Below are 24662 nucleotides of genomic sequence, written 5' to 3' on the forward strand. Positions count from 1 at the left end.
TGGCTGTTAAGATTGAAAAAAGGAAATTACACTCTCATTTTGTGTTAGATTGTCCAGCTGTGACTCCTTTATAGAATAAGAAATAAAACCGAGACAGTGACAATATAAAACAGCAGTATTTTAAGAAAATCTGAAGAGGAGAACACAAGGCGGCAGACTAATTCATAATGCATGTTATCAATTAATAATTATGATTCATCATTTGTTATCAGATATTAAAAGAATTGTTTTGGAAGAGTTGGCATATCATCATCATCATCATCATCATCATCATCATCATCATCATCATCATCACCGCCGTCCTGTGAAGGCAATTCACATATCTCTGTTTCTAACCAGGATGCTTAGTCATAGCTCAAATGCTACACTGAGATGCTCGCAAATCCTGTCAACTCATTTTTGATAGTTAGGACATCAAAACATGCAAATGAATTTGCAGTAGCTGAGCAGTGTTGACTTTTTATGATATTGAATGATTTCCCCACCATTCTATTCTTGTTACCTTCACCTACAATTCAGGAAACACCGAAGACAGCTGCTTTCTTCCTTGACTCAGTTTCAGCAGAGTAGAAGCTGGGCCTAATCCTCACCTTCCTCCTCTCTAAATACCAGCTTGCCCCTCTCCTAATTACATGGTTTTATGCTAATTTACATGAATTTCAGCTTTCAAAACCAATGGTCTTTGTGGAATGGAAATAAGCACGTGGCAAAATTATATTAAGTTTGCACAATTGATCTTTCATCATTTCAAATGGTACCTTTGAATAGTTCCTGAAATGTCTGTCTGAAATACTCCCAACGCTGAGTGTCATCAAGAGATGGGGGGTCACACTGGGGAAACCCATTCTCGGTGATGTAAATTACAGGGTTATTATATGTATCCTAGAACAAGAGAGCAGAAGTTTCATTCCAAACAGATGTTAAAAAAAATTTTTAAAAAGATAGCTCATAAAATCAGGTGCATTACCCTCTATCTTCTGAAAGCTACAACCCCAAAACTAGTTTTCATCAAATTGCACTGACCCTATTAACTTAATTTTCCACACACTGACCTTTTATGACTAACAATGGAAAAGCAAAACTGTGTGAATGTCCATGAAGACAGTCAAATGACTCTTAACATAATGAGAAGACAGAAATATCTTTCTTCCCATCAGCATCTGCTGATTGTCACTGCTCCTTAACCCCTTGGTCCTGCTAGCAGGTACATTTTCTATCCCCCACAGGAGGGGTCCAAAAACTCATACCTTGAAATTGTAATTTCAGCTGCCAGCATAGGAAAGACCGACCCAGAAAGCATTCAGTTCTCTTTCCTCTAAGTGCCTTTTCTAATCATAGCAGTGACATCAGCTTGAAAACTATGTCCAAGCTGTTCATAGCCACAACAGAATTTAACAACAAATTTTATTAAAATTTGGTATAAAAAAAGCTACTTAACTTTAACTAACTCAAATCTTATTCTTTTCTTCCCAGCCAGCAACTGAACATACTAACCCCCAAAACCATCTCTTTTTGTGTCAATGTGTATGAATACATTTGACTCTATGGTGTCCTTCTGTACTTGGGAACACATATACACAAACAAATCATGAATTTACCTTAATATATTTCAGTAGTTTTCGTATTCCCCATGGTACCACGTAGATCCAACCCACATTTTTCCAAAATGGATTAGGAAAAAATTCAATCTCCACATCCTGAAGGAAGCCCAGTTCTCTCTTCTTATTCTCCTGATGCCTGACTAAGCGAGTTGTATAATATTGAACAGCAAAGAAATCGGCAGTGCCTTTGATCATTTTCTTCTCTTCCTCTGTGAATTCTGGAAGCCTTGATGATGGATAGCCTTGCTTTTTGCTCATGGAGGCAACCTGGGACTTGACAACATCTGGATAATCACCATCAATAAATATGGGTTTAGCAAAGAAATCCAAGTGGAAATTGATGGCCCTCTTAGTAGCTTCCTGGTCAATCTCTGAGTTGGGATCTGCTGGTTCTAGCCAGCAAAAAAATAATGATAGGGACACAAAACCCTTCTGTTCTTCTCGGAATAAAGAATCATAGCTGTGCCAGGATCTGGCATGAGCCTTAATCAAATTATGAGCTGCTTGATAACCCCCAATCCCAATATGAGGCACACCAGGAGCAAAGATACCCATGTCATAGGCCAAAAGAGCAAGAATATTAGGCTCATTTATGGTGAGCCACTGCTTCACTCGGTCTCCAAAGGTACTGAAGCAAAACTGAGCATATTTGTCAAAGGCTTCTACAATTGCTTCTGACAACCAACCTCCTAGGTCTTCCAAAGCTTGAGGCAAATCAAAGTGATAGATGGCCACTATGGGCGTCACACCATTCTTTAACAAATCGTCTATGATCTTGTTGTAATAGTCGATTCCTGGGAGAAAAAAAAATGTAAGAAACAAAATGTTATTTTTAGTATATTGTCAACACATTTTAGGAGACTCGTATCAGAATGAGACTAATTCAAAATAAAATATAACACGTATTCAAGTAGATCAATGAAATGGAGTAAAGAAGCATGGAAAACACCAGAGAAGAAAGGATAATGAGAAAGTGACAATAAGATATGTTGGCAGGATGAGAAAATAGTTGCTCCAAAACAAATGCTTTCGAGAAAGTGGTTGTCACCTAACAATAGGCTGGTTTGGGTTTTGTAGAAATCAACTCCATAAGAACAGAATGCGTGATTTGCCTCTAAATTCCCAGACCCTGGAATCATATCAGAAGTTCAGTGAGTAATAAAGATCTGTTCAGTTAATGGATCTTGGGACTTTTAAAACATAAAGAAAGCAAAGTGAATGACTGCCTCAGTTCCTTGCCAAGCCTAATTGCCTTATAAGTCTAGTGAAAGAAACCTACTGAGTATACACCAAAGTTTAGCATCAAAGACCAATGTAGTAGGACATGCCTATGGTCCCAAATACTTGGAGCCATACTTGGTCAAGTACATTTAGTCTAGTCTCAGCAACACTAAAGATCTAAAAATTTCTACATGTATCTCAAAATGTGGATAAAAGAGTCCCCACCAAGAGTCCCCACGCAGAACATCTCCCTGGTTGAAGTTCACACAAAATTCTGACCATCTATAAGAATACCAAGCAAGTCCTTCCTCTCAGTTGATTCTTCCCCAATAGCACAAACTGGGGAGTGTAGTCGTTGCTGAATTCAGAAGAATGGTATTAAGTCAAAGAGACTCTGCCTCAGAAACCAAGGGCAAGAAGATACTTGTAGTAGTCTCCTAAAATGCTTGCCTTGAAAGGGACTCCTTAAGGAGAGGGTGGTGATGCTATGTCTGGCTTTATGTTTATATGAATGAAAGAAAGCAGTGTTTGGAGAAGAAAAGCTATTCTGGGTTAAGAGGTTTTTAGTGAGATCGTGTAAAATCATGAGTTGAATTGCATTTAGATGCCCTAAATGCAGTAGAAAGGCATTCTGACAAGAAATATCTCCTTCTTTTCTAAGTTAATGAATATAGAAACAGACTTCTGCACTATTTCACCTGTTCTGACCTCCCCATGCTCATTGCTTAAGGATATATTTAGAGAAAAGTAATCATATGCTGGGCATAAAAACATAGGTAAGCATGACCCTCTTGGTCAAGGAACTGACTAAGAACTCTACAAATAATACAGATACACTTATAAACAGGCAAAAATGGTAGGACTACATAGTATTGATAGTGTTTAGTACTTTATTTTAAAATGAGATAAACAAGGCTGGAGAGATGACACATTGGTTAAGAGCACTTAACTGCTGTTCTTCCAGAGGTGCTGAGTTCAATACCGAGCAACCATATGGTAGCTCATAACCATCTGTAATGAAATCTGGTGCCTTCGTTTTACACAGGCAGGCAGAACACTGTATGCATAGTCAATCAATCAACCAACCAATCAATCAATAAGAGATAAAGCATATCCACCCTAAACTTAGGGCCTCTGCAAGCATGCTCTAAAAACAATATACCATAATGGATTCAATATTGAATTGTGATACCAGCCAATATAAAGTCTATGACCACTCTGTTACCTACTAAATCCTTGATCTTGGGCTACTAGAGCTCCCCAACTTATCTTTATTCATCTATAAAATATGGATAACACTAAAAACCTACTTCAGTGAGTTATTATGTTATGGTATAATCAGTTGATAGACTAAACATGATAAAAATATTTCTTTAGATTAAAGGAGCTGAAGGGGCTTGCAACCCCATAAGAACAACAATACCAACAAACCAGAGCACCCAGGGACTAAACCACTCCCAAAGAGTACACATGGGCAGACCCATGGCTCCAACTACATATGTAGCAGAGGATGGCCTTGTTGAGCACCAATGGGAGGAGAAGCCCTTGGTCCTGCCAAGGCTGGACGCCCCCCCCCAGTGCAGAGGAATGTCAGGGGGCATGAAGGGGGGTTTTGGAGTAGGGTAAACACTTTTATAGTAGAAGGGGGGGATGAGATGGGGGCTTATGGCCAGGAAACCAGAAAAGGGAATAACACTCATGTAAAGTTTATGTAAAATATCCAATAAAAACATATATAATAAGAATATTTCTTTAAACATAATAAGGCCTCAGTACAGGTCATCAACCATTTTATTAATTAATATGCTATTGTTAGATGAATATAAATGATCATCATAAGGCAATAAGAACAAAGTGTTCCTTATAGAGAAAACAAGAGAACCAAACGTCTAGAACATCCAGACACGAAGACCATCCAAAGAAGAAAACAGAGAATTTACTCAGTTTGTTATAGGACAGAAGTCAACCATCATCACAAGAATTTGGCAAGTGCTCAAGGAGAGTCTGAAGAAAGGAAAAGTAAAAACAGAAGGCTTCAGGCATGCTGGAACTGGAGTTGCTGGCACAAGCAGTTGGAAAAGAGCTGAGTAGAAGTAAGTGCCTTCTGTGATTGGTTTGTGGGGCGTATTTAGCTTTCTCCAGTTGGCCTGAGGTGGACACAGACCTCTGATGGGAACAGAAACTACAGAAAGTGAAAGCTGTTAGCTAACCCTGACTATTCTGGCCAGACAGCTCCAGAGGTTGTGGTTTAACTGTCTGGGCTTCTCATGTGGGTCAGAGTTTTATTTTGATATGCTGTCTGGACAGTGTTTATATAGTTACTCTCTTAAAAGAGGTGCTCCTTCTGGGAACTGAAAGTTCAGTATACAGGGTTCATACCTCATCAGAAGAAAAAGAGAGAATGGGCAGAAGAAACCAGAGTAAGCAGAGACCACCTTATGCACTGGGTAGTGGTGACCTGTCTGAATATTTTTAACCATGGTTCCCTCATTTCAAAAGTGAAAAGTAACATGAGTCACATATAAAAACTCCATGTCTTGGGAACACGAGTGTTTGTGACTGTAGAAGAGTAAGTCCTTCTCTTCTCGAAGACGCCCATGGTTCAGATGAATATGAGACCAATCAGAGCCAAAGAAGACTACGAAACTGCAATTAAGGTAGAGAGACCTTGATATAGGAAGGTTTCTCTAGACTTTTTAGACTTTTCAAATGGACTCAATGGAACATAAAGGTTCTTAGAAGTAAAAGAATACATATAGGACAAAAATGACCAGACTATGTAAGAATAAATCAGATGTGGAGCATGTGTTAGAATCAGAAAGACTGGCTTGTTGCCACTAGCTTTGAAGGTGACAAAGATAGCTACAAGCCAATAGAAGCTAGCGAATGTGGCCCTCAAAAGATTGCCAGCAAGAACTTGAGGACCTCAGTACCACATGTCAACAATACAAATGAACCAAGGCAGAGACTATCTTATACGCTTTAGAAAAAAAACACATCCCTATAGATACCTCAGTTCCAGTTGACTGAGCTCCAAGGATGCAGAGTTGTGTTGGTTTAAGCAGTTGAGTCAGTGGTGGTTGATTTTAATAGAAATGGAAAAATCAATACAATTTCTGAATATATATATAGTTTTCCTTTTCTCTCTCTATAAAGCTGTCCTTTCCTCTCTTTATAAAAAAAGTGTTCTAAACCCATCTCTGGGCCAATGTAAATCCACATTTCCCAGTATGTAACTGATATCTAAGCTGATGTACTATATACTAACCTTGGTATTTGTAAGCATCAAGCTCCTCCTTCTAGGAAACTCTTTTCATTGGCTTGCCTTGCATATGAGTTTCTTTCACTGAATTCATATATATATATATATATATATATATATATATATATATATATATATGAAGCAACATTCAGTTTTGCTTAATTTTAGCATTAAGCCCAAGAGGGGAGCAATTTTATTCCTATTACACACATGAAAATTGGTATCAAGAGAGCCCCAGTGTTGTCAAATGAAATAGACAGCATTTAGTGCCACACTGAGCCTGAATTTTCCCCCACTACAACACATCATCTCTCCTGTTTACAAATGTTCCTGAACCAGAAAAAAATGTGGCTTTTCATTAACCTCAACTTCTGACTACTCAGACCTGGTAATAATATCAGATCTTTTTTTATTATTCTTTTATGAGGAATCTTTAAGGTTAGCCAATCAACTTTAATTTAAGCAACATGATAATCATGAGTTGGCATTAAATACATTTTCTGTGTTTAGGAATTCATGCTCTGCTGCATAATTTATATGTAATATCCCAGAATGGAACACCTTTCTTATTTCAGCTTTATGCAGTTTACTTGATGATATAATAAAACATTTAAAACTTTTTGGTGAGATGGTAGAATGGTGTGTGTGTGTGTGTGTGTGTGTGTGTGTGTGTGTGTGTGTGTGTGTGTGTTCAAAAGGAGAGATTGAATCTAACGTTTTATGAGCAATAGAAAATCCCTCTACCATCAAGCTGCATCCCCAGCAGCAATGAGATCCTCTGGGCAGAGCACCATATTAACATAATTTATTCAAAGGAACTTGGATAAATCCCTTGACCTCTGTGTGCCTACACTCAATTGTTAAAGAGAGATGCTAACAGTGCCACCTTGCGGCTATTATAAGAATTGGATAAAATCAAATTGTTGAAAGTGGTTAGTTTCATGTATGAATAAAACTTGTAAGATTCATTGACAACTAAGACTTGTAAGCTTCAGTGACTACTAACCCTCCATGTTCTCAAGTGACTGCCTGTTATAAGTCTGTTATGAGGGTCTTAGAATCGAAAGATCATTTGAGACCTGTCTGTTGAGATACTTAGGACAATATTGACTCTTTGAAGAAGTAAAACTTCTCCGGGTTTCTCATAGTTGATACTACATTTATGTTTTAATGATTTATTTCTTTTTATTTTATGTGCATTGATGTTTTGCCTGCGTGTGTGTTTGTGTGAGGGTGTCAGGCTCCCTGGAATTGGACTTAGAGTTATGAGCTGCCGTGTGGGTGCTGGGAATTGAACCCAGGTCCTCTGGAAGAACAACCAGGGTGCTTAACCACCAAGCCATCTCTCTAGGCCCCACATTTCTGTTTTAATTAAGCCCATTTCTGTTTAGTTGGCCTTTGAAAACTTGGAGAAGATTTAAGATATAGGAAAAGTAAACTTTTTAAGACTAACTCACATGCAAAGGCATCCTAGGACAGTTGGGTGGTGGGGCTGGTGTGCTAAAGTAGGTACTACTATGAACATATCAGACACCCAGTGACAAGAATGAACTACAACTGGAATTCAAGGCACTTGGAGATGAGATGCTTTGTCTCAGAGGACTCTCGTGTATTGGCTTATCTCATCTTAATACATCAGCACCTTTCCTTCATTTCAGAACAAGTTTCCTCTATGTGGCCCATTGACCATGGTCTCTCAAAGGCCATCATATCTGTCAACACTCCGTCAGATCCCTGCACAATCTACCAGCCAACTCAGTTTTCTCAGTTGATCAAATCCAGACATCTTTGAAGGAGAAAAACAACTGGGCAAGGCCATATTTTTCAATGAGGCCATGGAAGTTATTCATTAAAGAAGATAAGATTTTTCCTGTCTCATCAGCAGTGACTGGGAATGGAACAGGATGATGCACAACAAAGAAATACAGAAACTCTGTGATAAGAGAAAAATGACTAGAACTTTCAGAAAGCATGCTTCCAGTAAGACAAAAAGGGGAGGAAAAGAGCAGGAAGGAAGGAAGGAAGGAAGGAAGGAAGGAAGGAAGGAAGGAAGGAAGGAAGGAGGGAGGGAGGGAAGGAGGGAAGGAGGAAGGGAGGGAAGCAAGCAAACAAGGAAGGAAGGAAGCAAGGAAAGAAGGAACGAAGGAAGAAAGAAGGAAAAGAAAGAGGAAGAGGGAAGGGAGAAGAGAGGGAGGCTAACAAGCAGGCAGGGCAAATTAGCCAACTATTAAATTATAACAGAATTTTTTTGATCACTTGTCCAACCTGTGTCAGATATGTACTAACTCTCTTTGAGTCACACCTCTAGTCTAATACCGCCAGTTTCTTTAGTGGTCCAAGAACTGTTTTAATTTGCTGCTGCTGCTGCTGCTGCTGCTGCTGCTGCTGCTGCTGCTGCTGCTGCTGCTGCTGCTGCTGTTGCTGCTGCTGCTGCAGCAACAAATTACACACAAATTGCCCCACAGCTTTGGAGGCCAGAAATCCAAATAGTTTTCAAGAGGGTCAGGTCAAGATGGCAATAGAGTCTCTTTCTTCTGGCAGTCTCTCAATTACAACCCACTTCCTGTCTTTTTTGTGTCTTCACATCCTCTCTCTCTCTCTCTCTCTCTCTCTCTCTCTCTCTCTCTCTCTCTCTCTCCATCGCTTCAGTTCTTATATTCCCTCTGACTCTGATCATCCATCTTCTCTCCTTTGATGATCTATGTGACTATAGTAGTCCCACACAGATCATACAAGATAACCTCATCTCCATATTCTTAACTTAATGACATCTGTAAAATTTCTCTTGCCAGTTAAGGTAATGTCTTCACAATGTCTAAAATTCAACACAAGGGCATGTTTGGCATGTAAGGAGACATTAGTCAGAATACAGTTAGGCTGAATGTGAAATACAAGGTAAATGTGAGTTAGTCAACTTATTTAAGTCATTCCTACTAAGTATCCTTATACTTGAAATCTTAAAGTGAACATGAATTTCTGCATGTATATTCACATTCTTTCTTTTTTCCAAGACTTGTGACTCCTACTAATCCCATAAAACCTACATTTGTGGCAGATATGAAAATGCACTTAGACAGCTAAAAAATACAGTTATGGGATTTCAGTCGCCAACTCATTCTTTTCTTGTTAAACCTTGAAAACTTGACATTTGAAAAAGAAAAGCTATGCCACAATCTTACATTGTAAGATATTCTGCTGTCAGTTTGAGAACATAGAATTTTACAAGGTTCTAAATGTCCCATAATCAAACTTTGGAATAGGTAGTCAAGCATATACACACAGAGAGACAGACAGAGAGAGAGAGAGAGAGAGAGAGAGAGAGAGAGAGAGAGAGAGAGAGAAACAGAGAGAGACAGAGATACATAGAAACTAAGAGAAACAGAAACAGAGACATATATAGAGACAGAGACAAAGAAACAGAGAAGCATAGTGTTCCTGGAGAGTAAGAGATTTTAATTAATTTTTACATGTTTTTGAGAAAATGTTTAAATTTGGGGGAGGGTTCACACCAGCCTTTCTGAGTTTAAACCATTTCAATCTCTTTAACAGTTCACTGCATAAGAATGAGCAATTGCTTGCAGAAATCCCGCCTCTTTGTAAGCACCTCCTGTGCCCTTTGGTTCAGGAGAAAGTCTGGACTATTAATCAGCAATGGCTGAGGCCAAACACAAAAAATAAAATTGTGTAGTGGCCAGGTGATCTCCATGTGTGCTTGGCACAAGTCTTTCCTCACCCAGATCACCTGACTCCACCACCTTTGTACTTCAGTTTCCTGTTCCAGTTTCTCTGCCCCTGTTCTCTTTGCTTACTAACTCACAGTGTGTACACAAACTTCTGTACATGTTAATCTGACTCGCAAAATCTGATATACTGGTACAGCTCCATGGATCTTTAATTAAAACTTTGAAGGGCAGGTAAACCTGTTGAGATGGCTCAATCTGTACAAGGCTTGCCTTGCACATCTGAGGACCCAAGTTCAGTCACCAGAAACCATAGTTTTAAAAGTCAGGTGTGCTGAAATAAGGTTGTACTATGATAGTTGATGAGACAAAGACAGGAAGACCCATGAAGTCCACTGACTAACCCAATCAGCAAGGACTACTTGGCAAGTTCTGGGCCAAAGGGGGACCCTATCTCAAAAATAAGAGGGGAATAAACCTGATGAAAGACATACAAAGGCTCTCTTCTGGCCTCTACAAACAAGTACATACATATGTGTGCACACACAAGTACACACACACACACACACACACACACATACACACACACACACATTTTTGCCTTCACAGAACAAACAAAAAAGGTAAATAAATAAATAAATAAATAAGTCTTGAGAGTGAATATGTTTAGGATTTGGGTGTGTTAGAAAGAAAAGGCAAAGCATGCATGATTAGTTAACACCCATCATAGGTCTGATTAAGTTTTATCTGCAGCAAAATACATAAATACCTTCAACAGATATGATGAACCAAAATGATGAGAGAAATTTTCACATGCATTCCCTTCCACTTATAATGGCAGTTTAGTTGTAGGAGGTCCTCAGTAAGAGCTCTTGGGATCCTAGAGCTCCAGGGAGGAAATGCTGGAGCTGGTGATGGTCACAGTTCTGAGAATTATTATCATTTTGTTCTTTACCATCAAATGGAAGCTTATTGAAAACTCCATGGAAACTTAAATGGAAAGCGCCTTCAGAACATGAAATTTCTGCCTCATTGATAGACAAAATTATAGCAGACTTCAAGTGGTTTTGTGTGGCTTTTTAGTATAATTAATACTAAGCATTTGGATTTTGATGTCAAATCTAGTTTAAACTCAGTCACAACCAATTTTGTCATCTCAAAAGTTTGCACCCAGATTTATGCCTGTAGCCCATGATAGGGATACCTCTTACTCATGGACCTAACGGGAACATGAAATCACAAAATCAAGTTCCATGTTTGGTACAGTGACTGTCACATACTACATGCTCAATAAAAAGTGATCATTGATGAACTCAATGGTTTTTATGATTGATTTGACCTAAATAAATTAAAAACTATTTACTGAATCTCCCTCTGGAAGACAGATGACTAGATTACAGGGCTCTGTGAACATAATTCTGTGCCCTTCACACTGTAAGCAATTCAAGGGACTGCCTTCCATCCAGGCTGTGAGTACACAGAACAGTTCTTTAGGCATAAGTCATACTCAATATACTCTAAGTGGAATTAAATGCAAAGTGTTCACAGCATTAACAGTAAAGAGTATAAGAAGTACTCTATGAACACAGCCAGAATACAGCAAATACAGAGGCGAATGCCAGCAGCAAACCACTGAACTGAGAACAGGACCCCGTTGAAGGAATCAGAGAAAGAACTGGAAGAGCTTGAAGGGGCTCGAGACCCCTTATGAACAACAATGCCAGGCAACTAGAGCTTCCAGGGACTAAGCCACTACCTAAAGACTAGACATGGACTGACCCTGGACTCTGACGTCATAGGTAGCATTGAATATCCTAGTAAGATCACCAGTGGAGGGGGAAGCCCTGGGTCCTGCTAAGACTGAACCCCCAGTGAACGTTATTATTGGGGGGAGGGCGGCAATGGGGGGAGGGTTGGGAGGGGAACACCCATAAAGAAGTGGAGGGGGAGGGATTAGGGGGATGTTTGCCCGGAAACCGGGAAAGGGAATAACATTCGAAATGTAAATAAGAAATACTCAAGTTAATAAAAAAAAAAAAAGAAATACTCTATGAGCTTTTCAAAGGGCTATGAGATGACAGATGATAGATGACACCAGATAGGTAGATAGATGACAGATAAATAGATAAGATAGATGATGTATAGATTGGTAATAGATGGATGAGAAATGGGTAGCTAAATGATAGATAGATAGATAGATAGATAGATAGATAGATAGATAGATAGATAGATAGATAGATAGGATAGATGAAACAGATAAGTGGTATATATATATATGTATATATATATATATATATATATATATATAGAGAGAGAGAGAGAGAGAGAGAGAGAGAGAGATAATAGCAATTTAGATGGCTGCAGAAGTGAGTACAAACTAAACCAAGAAGAACCTAGAATGATATAGAAAGAAGATAGCTCTCTATTGGGCCTTGAAAGAATGAAATATGTTTTTTCAATCTTTCTGTTTTAGCAGATGGCCCAGCCTGCTATGAGTTAGACCACGTTTTAGGAAAGGTGATGTGGTGGTATCTATAGGAATTTATAGGGAAGACTAGAAAGCAGAAAGGGGGAGAACAGGCAGACCTCTCAATGTGTGTGTCAAAATGTCGTTGTTGAGAATAATAAACAGGTGAGGGCTGGAAGGATGATGATCAAGGCAGAAAGCTAATAACTGCAAAGGCACAAAGAGAGTCAGCTGCAATGGTGAACAGTGTGAGGAAAGAAGCCAGAGACTGAGAGCTCATTTCGAGTCAATTGTTAGAGCTTGAGTTATGGTACAAAGATAAAAGAAGGTAGAAGTGTTGGGTGAGGATGACAGAAAATTATGGACTCACTTTTGAACTGAACAGTACATCACTTCTTGTTCAAAGCCAAAACTAAAAGTACTCCATGATGTGCAATAATTCTGCATTTAACCAACAGCCCTCAACTTGATGAATATATCATGAATTCAGTAATGGACTTGCTTGCAATAGTTGTTCCTATTACAGGGGGAGGGCATAACACTAAAGTCTGGACCTTCATGTACACTTTGTGTTGTAGATACATTTCACAAGGAAGAGTTCAGCCAGCCTTGTTTGAGAAAAATACTGCAAATGCCCAAGCACAGGCAGGCAATAGCATAATGGGCTTTTGTATGTAAGGATTTATATAGCTTACTCATATGAATCCCATGCCATCATGACAGATCTTGGTGATATAGGAAAAGGAGTCACTCTTAGGTCATACAATTGCCCATCCTGTGTTTAGGAAATATTCTCTAAATTTTACACTCAGTGTATTTCATTGGCTTCACCTAATACTTCTGTGAGTTATATGAACTATTTTCCAGACCAAGTAATAATAAAGAGTGTGTATTTAGGAGCCATATGTTGTAGAATATGGGGTTGGCAAACTTTTCCTGCAAAGAACCAGATCATTCATATTTTGTGCTTTGTAGGCCATATGGTCTCCACCACAACTCCTCACTTTAGCCATGGCAGTAGGGAAGCAACCATAGATGATGTGTATTGAATGTTATGGCTGACTTCCAGTAAAACTTTGTTTACAAAAACAGGTGGCAGGCCAGATTTGGTCCCTAGGCCACGTTTTCAAACCTATCTGTGTAAAGTGTAGCTAGATTTCAGATCGATTTCCCAAATGTGTGGATTTGGATTTCCACATCTATAAAATATGATCATGTTGTCTTCCTTATTGGTTTGAGAATGGGAGAAAATACGTGTTAAAATGAGCAAGTAAAGTATTCAATAGAGAAGTGAATGTCTCTTTTATTTATGTGTTTTAAGGATCATTAGCATTTAATAAGTGTTTATCATATGCCATATGGTATGAGAAGCACAAAATTATTACAGATAATTTTTAATACTTCTCTGAAGTATGAACTTTATAGCACACCTTTCTACTCATGGAGAAACCAAGTCAATAAGTGATGTCAAGACAAACTGTTACAGAGTACAATGTAGCTCATGCAGTCCACTTCCCCTCAATTAAGTGAGTTTCCCTCAACTAAGGGACACGGGGACTAAGCCTTAGGCTTCAACTGGGAGCTCAGTACAGCTGAAATTTCCCAGCACTTTTGGCTTCTTCTGGGCTCTATAATTTCTCATGGATGACCCAACTTTAAAAGTAGGTTAATTCAGCAGCTTTTGAAGATTCACTTTCAGTGAGATAGCATCTTATGTAAATAAAACCCTTACTCTAGCCTTCTTCATATGCACATATACCTCCTTCCTGCAAAGAGGAGCTCAATAACCCAGGCAAATCAATATATTACTGAGAAGCTAATGCAAACCCATTTCAAAAATTTTATCCTATAATCAGTTTGAAAACTTTGTGATCTCAAAGCTACCCTGCAGAACAGCATGCTGGATTAATTATGCCAGACTGCAGCAATAACCTTGAATTAAAGCTGCAACCTTCTATTTTTAAGAAACACTTGCCTTTCTGGTTGATGAAACCTGTCGTCCCATCAGGTAACAGACGTGACCAGGAAAGAGAGAAACGGTAATGAGTCAATCCAAGCTGTTTGATACATTTCAAATCTTCTTCCCACAGAGTGTAGCTGCCACAAGCTACATCACCAGTCTGGTTCTCAAAAACTCGCTCTCCTCCCTGATGAGTGAATGTGTCCCAGACACAAGGGCCTCTTCCATCTGCATCCCAGCCTCCTGAGAGAAGGAAGAAGATGAAATGGTTACAGTCTTGACATCAGGAGGCATATGTGGAATGTAAATATTTGTCACCAAAAGAACATACCTCATTAACTCAATGTACCATATTTATAACTTTAAAATGTGCCTTTAAAATAACATGCACGAGTGGGTTATGTGTTTTACTGTCTTTGATCCCTGAAGCTGACTAGTAGCAAATGAAAACTTATTGCATAGTGCTGTTGCATAGCGGGCTTTCATGGTTCATTATCCAAAGTGCTCTCAGGTGGTAAACAGAGTCAGTCCCCGGCTTATGAACGTCTGAGTTTTAAGCATTGCTATCTTGAGTACTCCGGGTGGCGACTGACAGATCTTGCCCTTGCCTATCAGAGTCTGAAGTCTATCTTTGCCGGCTACACTTGAACCTATTCTCCTTTTTTTCTGAGAGGTTGATCTTTAACAGCCCAGGCTGTTATTTGTGGAAAGACACAAAGAGCTTCCACTGTTGATACTAGCATTTCAAATGTAGTTGTCTGTATGCCTATTAATTCAACAGATGTTTTGTGCCATGCCTAGTGAAGGAGATACTCAGGAGGACAACAGTGTTCACATGGCTAAAGAACTTACCCAAATTCAACTACCAGTTATAAAACTGCCAATGTAAAGGCCCTGGCCTTCATAGAAATACAGGAAAGATAAATGAAAATTTATTATCCAACTGTAAGCTAAAATCAGAGGAGTTTTCTTTCTACTTGGTAATTTTATAAACCCAAAACTGGCCTAAACTCTGTGTGTGTGTGTGTGTGTGTGTGTGTGTGTGTGTGTGTGTGTATTTTTTTCAGGGTTGTTATGCTTTACATATTAAGAGTATATAAAACAATCTACAAAGCCCAAGTCTAGCAATATAATCTGGGAATGATGGATGTAGAGTAGTGATTATATTTGGAGAGAAAGGGGGAATAGAATCAAAGAGGAATACAAGAATCTGCAAGGGTATACTCTATGTGTTTCTCCTTAAATAAGATAGAAGATATACAGGGGGGATGCCCATTACATAATTTATAGTCTTCTTATAATCCTAAAATATTTCATCATAATCTCTCTGCAAGAAAGAGTTCACAGCCAGAGCATTGCATCAACAAGAGTGGCAAGGACCCTCTCTCTGGTCCTCAGTGAGCATCTATGGGCTCATATTGTGTAAATAACAACTGTGGTCTCTAGTAGGGTGAAAGGAGGGTATTGGCAATAAAAACAGAAAATGACTGATGGTGACAAAGAGGAGTATATGGAAGAAGTGCTGAGAGGGGAGCATGACAAAAGCAGAAGTGACGGCACATCAAGGTAGGATCTGAATAACTACACAGAGACACAGTGACACTTCTGTCCTGTCTATCTATGAGTTAGAGAGAATGGAGAAAAGGTTTCTAGTGATTTGCTCTAATGTGGAAGAGACACAAACATGAAAATCCAGTTTCCCAGGATTGTTCTTATGAATTGAATGCTTGGCTTAATAAATGAGAATTCTTAATCTGAGAGAATTTAAGCAGTGTGTGGCTAGCTAATATTTTACTGATGACTGTGTTTTAAAAATCAAGGAAGTATATAATAAATTAATCTGTGTGTGGACTTCACAAAGAATAATCCACAATAGCTCCTACAGTAAGCTGCGTGTCACCAACTTATAGAATGTTTTCATTCTGTCAAGTTCTTATATCTATAGCCATCTGATACTTGTAACCTGGTAAACTGTGAATTCTCTCATGACTATTGATATTTTTAGTTGAAAGAACAGACAAAAATGAAAGAAACACAAGAAAGAAATTTTGCAACTCAACTTGTTTGCCTGTGACACCAGCACTTCTTTACTGAGTTAAATGAGCATTTTTTTTTCACAGCAGACTACCATTTCCTCAGTGTTGTGCGCTATTCACAAGGAACCAGACGGCTATGAAGGGCTTTACTTCCAGCTGAATTATTAACATTTTCTGCATCCCTTACTTAGTCTTACACCACAAATAACATGTTAAATCAAACACTGAGTCATAGCACATGCCAATACCTATGGAGCAAATAACCACAGTTATTTGCAGTTTAAAGCAATCTCTGTGATGTCTTGCAATGTAGGATTGAGAAAAACTAGGAGTATCATACTTCTCCATGCCCAGGAAGCCATACAATATCAATAGCATAAGTAACAGTAAAATATAAATTGTAATTTTCTGTGCTTATTAGCTTAGCCTTACTGTGAATTATATACTTCTAAGTTTATATAACTTTAATTTTAATAATAGCTGTCTAACAATCCACTCATAAGTCATAAGTAAGAGCGCCATTTGTATCTAGATCTTTGACGGACAAGTCCTTCCACTAGACCATACAGATCTTAGTCATTATGCTTCCAATGATGAGGCAAGAGTGCACTGTGTTACACTACTCAATGTATAAAGTCTAAAGGAACAGCTCTGATACACAGACCATCTAATATGACTCAAAGAAGTTTTGACAAACATACAGAAGAAAATATCCTTATAAGGACCACTTCATTCTATGCACATATTACCCAGATGAGACTTGTTCAAGCATAATAAATCTATAAGAAACTAAGCATTGAATTGAGAATAAACAATTACAATGAGAGCTTTGTTTAAAGAATAGAATAGATAGCACTTACTAGGACTTCAACACAGATGCTGCTGATCAGATGATAGTAATAACTCAGTTTTTAATAACTGCATGATGTCCTACCTGAAACTGTGCCTGGACTTTAATAACAAAGAAGACTAACACTGCCATGTGAACCATATATTCTGAACCATATTCTATACAATTCTTGGATTAAATTAGGGAATATATTTCAGCTGCATTATTAATCTCACAGGAAGTGAGAGAACAAAGTGAAAAGGGTAATTTAAAGGCATGAGTGATTAATGGCTCAGGCTTTTGAGAGGATTTTTTTAACATATATAGGTGTAAACCACATTTCAATATTAGCATGAAAGCCAGGGGAACTGACTGTAATTAAGAAGCTTGGATTATACATGAAGTGGTATACTATCATTTGATGGTGACAGGTCAAAAGATATGGCTGTAAAAATCCCTAAAGGAAACAATAAAGTAACAGCATAAGGAATTATAGCTTATACGTCTACAAAGAATGGGAAATGGGACCATAAATGAAAACTAAAACTCTCAAAAACTTGAAGGAAGAATCAAAGAGAGATGGAACAAGTAAAAAGCAAATAATAGGATGTTTAATTGGTCTCTAATCGTGTCAACAATATTATTAAATACAAATGAACCTAAATAACCTACTTGAAGAGGGAAAAAATTATCTATCATGTTGAAAGAAAATGTAAAATACACTTTAAACTACCCACAGGACATTCGATCTAAAGAGAAGGCTGAAAGAATAATTAAGGTGACATGACAGAAACATCATACTGTATTATCATTAACCTGAAAACAGGAATCATGTTAGTGATATCAATGTAGATTTCCAGTCAAGAATCACCAGATGTAACATAGGTATTGTAGAGGTCAGTTTATACAGAGAATATAACAGTGATAAAAGTAAATGGACCAATAAGAATTCCAAAATACTTAAGTCAAAAACAGTACTGCCCCCAAATGGCAATTCCACAATTATATTTGAATATTTAAAAAAACTATAGAAAAGTAGGCAAAATATGTTAATAGGTCTCTTCCTCAAAGGAAAATACATATTTAGTAAGGTATTTTAAATGCAAATAAACAGGTAGAGCAGAAGGCAGGTAGGTGAGCTTCAGATCTTTATTCTACTCCCTTACTCCAAATCCAGTCTCTCACCCCTGTCCACAGTCTGTCAGTATGTAGCCAACTATGTGGCATGGCCTTTCCTCACTTTCTGTTTCCATTCCCAGAGGATTAAGCAGATCCTGCAGACTCTTTTACCCAACCCCACTCTCAGCCCATTCCCATTTCTAAGTATCAATTCCTCATACTTATAACCCATTTTACTCAAAAAACTGCTGGTCACACCAAGAAGAATCCCAGAAGAATTTCCTACCAGGCAATTACTACACCCTACTAAGAACCAAAGAGGGCAACAGAAGCCAAGAAACAAAACACCCACCGAACAAACAAACGGACGAGATATGAGTGCCTAAAATTACAATCACGCCAAACCGAGAAGCCTGGAGGTCAAAGTAAAAAGGCAATCAATGCCAACCAGAACATAATAATCAATACACTAAATATTCAGGTCAAAAATTATATCAAAGACTACTCAGGAAAATGATCAAATAACATATAAACCCAGGCCTAAAATAGAAACACTGACTTCTCAATGGAAACTCAAAAGCAAGAAGATCCTGGACAGATGTTCTACAAACTCTGAGCCTCCACAAATGTCAGCCTCAATCAGTATATGCAACAAAACTTTCAAACATCATACATAGAGAGATTAAGACAATCCATGATGAAACCAAATTTAAGTAACTACAAATCTAGGCCTGCAGAAAGTACCAGAAGGAAAACTCCAATGTAAGGAGATTAATCACACCCAAGAAAACACAGGAATAAATAATTCTAGACTTATATATTAAAGGAGGGAACACACACACACACACACACACACACACACACTCACACACACACTCACACCACCACCAACAACAACAAATAGGAACGAACAACGCAAACATTTGATATGTTTCGACATCATTTTTTTTTTCAATTCCTGGATAAAAAGACACAAAAGAACAGAATGGATGTGAAAATAGGATCCATCCTTCTGCTGCATCCCTGAAACACACCTCAACATCATGGATTGACATCTTCTCAGGGTAAAAGGATGGAAAAAGATATTCCAATAAAATATACCCAAGAAGCAAGTTGATGCATCTACTTTAATATCTCATAAAATAGACTGCAAAACAAAATATTAGAAGAGATAGATAAGGACACTATATACTCACCAAAGAAAAAAGGCCACCAAGAGGACATTGCAATTCTTAACAACATGTACCAAACCCAAGGTTGCCTAAATTTATAAAAGAAACACTACTGTGGCTTACATTACACACTAATAGTGGGAAACAGCAAGATCACATTCTCACCAACCAATAGACAGACAAGTCATCCATACAAATCTAAACAGAAATATCAGAGATAATATTAAAACCAAATGGAGCTAACAGATACTTACAGAACATTTCCCCAAACACAAAAGAATATACATTCTTCTCAGCAACTCATGAAACTCTCTCTACAACTGACAACATATTCAGACACCAAGCAAGTCTCAATAGATAAAAGAAAATTGAAATAAGAAATTTGAGATAAGAAAATTGCATCCTATCAGCACCATGGAATAAAACTGGATATCAACAGCAACAGAAACAACAGGAAGCTTACAAACTCATGGAACTTAAACAGCTTTCTACTGACTAAAAAATGGGGAATGTTAGGATGGGGAGGCAGGAAGGGGTGGGGGGGATAGTGTGGGAGCACCCCCATAGAAGAAGGGGAGGAGAGGAGATGGGGTTTTAATGGATGGGAAAGCAGGAAAGGGGATAACATTTGAAATGTAAATTAAAAACTCTAAAAAAAATAAAAGAAAGAAATTAAAGACTGTCTAGAAATGAATGAAAAATAAATTCACAACACACACAAACTTATGGGACACAATGAAAGTGGTTCTAAGCGGCATTGTCCTACCACTAAGTACCTCCATAAAAGAACGGGGAAGATGTCATACCAGTAATTTAACAGCATACCAGAAAGCTCTAGAACAAAAAGAAATCACATTCATAGAGGAGACAGCAAGAAATAGCAATTTCAGGGCTGAAATCAATAAAATTTAAAAAAAAAACTCAAAGTTCTTTGAGAAAACTCATGGAGATGGACAACTCTTATGCAAATGAACTAAAACTCAGAGAGGGAAGATACAAATGACCAAAATTAGAAATGAAAGGGAGGACATAACAGCAGACACTGAGAAGTTCCAGTGAATCTTAAGGACATACTTATAATTCTATACTCAACCAAACAGGAAAATCTAAAGGTTCCAGTACACACCACTTACCAAAATTAAATGATGATTACATAAGCAATATTAAGAGACCTTTATTGAAGTAAAAACAGTAATAAAAACAGCAATTAAAATCTACAGCCAAAAAAAAACAAGGGGCAGGTAGTTTTAGCATAGAATTCTATCAAGCTTTCAAAGAAGAGTTGTTGCCAATACTCTTCAAATTATTTCACAAAATAGAAGTAGACAAAAGCATTTCCCAGTTTATTTTACAAAAATGATACTCAAGCCACCACATAAGGAGCCAACAAAGAGAATCACAGACCAGTTTCCCTTATGAACAAATGTGCAAAATTGCTACATTAAATAGTTGCAAACAATCTAAGAACACATCAAAAAGATTATTGAACATAATCAAGTAGGCTTCATCTCAGAGACATAGGCATGATTCAGCATACCTAAATCAATAAATTCAACCACCATATAAACAAATGCAAAGGAGAAAAACAGACATAAGAATCTCATTGGATGTAGTAAAATGGCCCTTGACAAAATCCAACATGCCTTCATGATTAAAGTCTTGGAAACACTGGGGATACAAAGGACTTACCTCAGCATACTAAAAGCAGTTTACAGCAAATCCATAGCCAACATCACTTTAAATTTAGAGAAACTGAAAGCAATTCCACTAAAGTCAAAAACAAGGCAAGTTTTTCTACTCTTTCCATACTTTCTCAATGTAGTACTTTAAATCTTAGCTAGAGTAATAAGAGAACTGATGGAAATCAAATAGATACAAATTGGAAAGGAAGAAGTCAAAGTATCTTATTTATAATGATATGATAGTATCCAAAAGTGACCCCAAATTTTTACCAGGGACCTCCTCTAGTTGATAAACCATTTCATCAAAATAGTTGCATAACATTAACTCACAAAAATAGTAGCCTTTCTATATACAAATGACAAATGGACTAAGAAAGAAAACAGGGAAATAACACTATTCACAAAAGACTAAAATAACTTGAGGTATCTCTAACCAAGCAAGTAACAGAGTTGTGTTATAAAAAATTTGAGGAAAAAAGTTAAAGAAGATATCAGAAGATGGAAAGAGTGGCCATCAAAAAACTAAAAGCAAACTACAATGTAATACCACAATGGCACACCCATCAAAATGTCAACACAGATATCCACAGATCCTGAAATGAATATTTCCAAAGTCATATGGAAACACACACACACACACACACACACACACACACACACACACACACACAAACAAACAAACAACAACAAAAAAACCAGGATAGCTAATTTTTTTAAAATCCTCAATAATAAAACATCTCCCAGAAGAATCACCGTCCCCAACCTCAAATTGTACTTCAGAGTTATGGTCATAAAAAGGGCATGATATTACCACAAAAAAGACAGTAAAACAATAAAATTAAATTGAAGATCCAGATATACATCAGCATACTTACAGACAACTAATTTTTGATAAAGAAATCATAAATGCTTGGAAAAAATAGCATCTTCAACAAATTGTGCTGCTAAAAGCAGATGGGTACATGTTAAAGAATGCAGATGATAAATATTTACTGCCCTACACAAAACTCAACTCAAAATGGATCAAAGACTTCAACATAAAATATATACACTGAACCTGAAAGAGAGAAATAGGGAATGTCCTTGTCTTAGTCAGGGTCTGTATCCCTGCACAAAACATCATGACCAAGAAGCAAGTTGGGAAGGAAAGGTTTTATTCAGCTTACACTTCCACATTGCTGCCCATCACCAGAAGAGGTCAAAAGTGGAACTCACACAGGGCAGAATACTTGATGCAGAGGACAAGGAGGGGTGCTGCTTACTAGCTTGCTTCTCCTGGCTTGTTCACTCTGCTTTCTTATAGAAGCCAGGACTAGCAGCCCAGGGAAGGCACCACCCGCAATGGGCTGGGCCCTCCCACCTTGGTCAACAGTTGAGAAAGTGCCTTACAGCAGGACCTCATGGAGGCATTTCCTCAAGGGAGGCCTCTTTCTTTGTGATAACTCCAGCTTATGCCAGGTCAACACACAAAACCGGTCAGTAGAGTTCTTGAACTTATTGGCATAGGAAACAGAATATCATAAATGCAGGAACTAAAATCAACAATTAATAAATGAGACCTCATGAAAGTGAAAAGCTTTTGTATTAGGTGTCCAAGTAGCCAACATCATGGGAGGACATTTTATAAACTCCACATTTAATATAGGGCTAATATTCAAAATATATAAAGAACTTTAAAAAACTAGATATCCAGAAAATAAACCAATTTAAAGGAAGAGTACAGATCTAACTCAACAAAGGAAAGTCAAATGGCTGAAAACCTATTTAAGAAATGGTCAACATATTTAGTCATCAGAGAAAGGCAAATCAGAACTATTTTCAGGTTTCATCTTAACACCCATTAGAATGGCTAAGATCAATAAAAACAAATGACAGCTCATGCTGGTGAGAATTCAAAGTAAAAATGCTTTTCTACTCCTGGTGGGAATACAGATTCATACACCGTTATGGAAATCAGTGTGGTGATTCCTTAAGGATACAGAAACAAATGTACCTCATGATCCAGCTATACCATTCTTGGACATATAGCCAAGGGATGCTTCATCTGACCACAGGATGTCCATTTCTTCTCTATTCATAATAGCCAGAAACTGAAAACAACCTAGATGTCCCTTAATAAATGAATGACTAAAGAAAATATGATACATTTACACAATGGCATATTGTCATTTAATACTCCGTCATTTTCTTAGGATTTGTGAAGAGACACCAGGACTAAGGAAACTCTTATAAAGAACAACGTTTAATTGGGGCTGGCTTACAGGCTCAGAGGTTCAGTTCATTATCATCTAGGCAAGAAGCACAGCAAGTCAGTCAGGCAGGGTGCTGGAAGAGTTGAGAATTCCTCCAGCAAGAAAACACCTACTCCGATAAGGCCATACCTCCTAAATAATGCCACTTTCTGAGTCAAGCATTAACAAACCACCACAGTCATTAAAAACTGAAATCATGAAGTTCACAGATAAATGGAGGGAAGAAAAAGTCAGCATGAGTGAGGTAACCCATACCCAGAAAAACAAATATGGTATGTATTCACTTCTATGCAAATATTAGCTGTTTATGATATGCAGAAGGAGCTGTTCCTAAAGTTGTTGCCTGTCTGTGGAATCTATTCTACAACTGTGCTGCCTTGTCTGGCCACTAACCCTACAGAAACTTAATGTGCCAGGATAGGGGAATATCTGGATTGTTGACAATTTCTCATAGGAGAGTGGGAGAGGGAATTGGGAGGAACTCTGTAGGGGAGGGAGGATAGCAGCAATCAGGTTGAATGGATAAATAAATTAATGGAGAAAAAGTTGGTGATATGCAAGACACAATCTGTAGCACAACAGAGGTTAGGTATAAAGTAAGGACTGGGGGCAGATAGATCTCCTTAGGAAATAGAAATAGAATAGATAGTTATGGATGGATGTGGGTGGGGACTAGAATGGGAGGATAAAGTAGAGTGAGTGAAGGGTAAGAGGACAAGGAATATGGTGAAGACAGAAAAGTAATGGCCTTTTGGTAGTATGGAAACCTAATACAGTAGAAGCTTCCTAACATAAATACATATATAAAGCTGATATAAATGAAATTGTCAAATAACAGACAAGACAGAACCCACACTGGGCATAACTTGTCACTTAATATCAAAGCTTCCAGTACCAGGGATGTTGTACATCTAATTAAATTGTTGACCAAAAGGTCCTATGGGAACCCCAAAGAAACCCAGGAAGTTGCCGAGACTATACATTGTTCTCCACAAACCGACTGCAAGGCCCTCTTGCTGCAGACAACATTGCACATCTCGTTGAACATAGAGAAGTCAAGCTGGTGACTACGTAAAGGATTCATCCCTACATGCTAGCATCCTTTGGTATAGGAAGGTGAGGTGCATACTACTAAAGGAGAAACATAAACACCGACCCTTTGATTTACAGCGGTATCGTGGCTGGAAGCTATACCAACACAATGATAACACAAAAGCTTGTGAAGTTAACCAGTGTCTGACTTGACTTCAAGTTCATTTCACAAGATGGAACCCATACCCAACACTGCTTGAGTGACCAAGAATCTGGGAATAGATAGCCCAAGGACCTAGGGCTATACAAAACCAACCCTGTTCTACTGTTCTAAATATAGAAATAAAAT

General features: G+C 38.0%; 1 protein-coding gene across 1 annotated transcript in view; it reads right to left on the bottom strand.

Moving 5' to 3' along the window:
* Gba3 (glucosylceramidase beta 3) overlaps positions 1-24662 on the bottom strand; it is a 146443-nt gene that overhangs the window by 85598 nt on the left and 36183 nt on the right. Inside the window, exons 2-4 of the mRNA NM_001395627.1 lie at positions 14207-14434; positions 1599-2395; positions 759-882 (exon numbers count right to left, since the gene is read on the bottom strand). Coding sequence (NP_001382556.1) covers positions 759-882; positions 1599-2395; positions 14207-14434 — 1149 coding nt within the window. The remainder of the gene's footprint in view (positions 1-758; positions 883-1598; positions 2396-14206; positions 14435-24662) is intronic.

The sequence above is a fragment of the Rattus norvegicus genome, chromosome 14 (assembly GCF_036323735.1).
Source record: "Rattus norvegicus strain BN/NHsdMcwi chromosome 14, GRCr8, whole genome shotgun sequence".
NCBI lineage: Eukaryota > Metazoa > Chordata > Mammalia > Rodentia > Muridae > Rattus > Rattus norvegicus.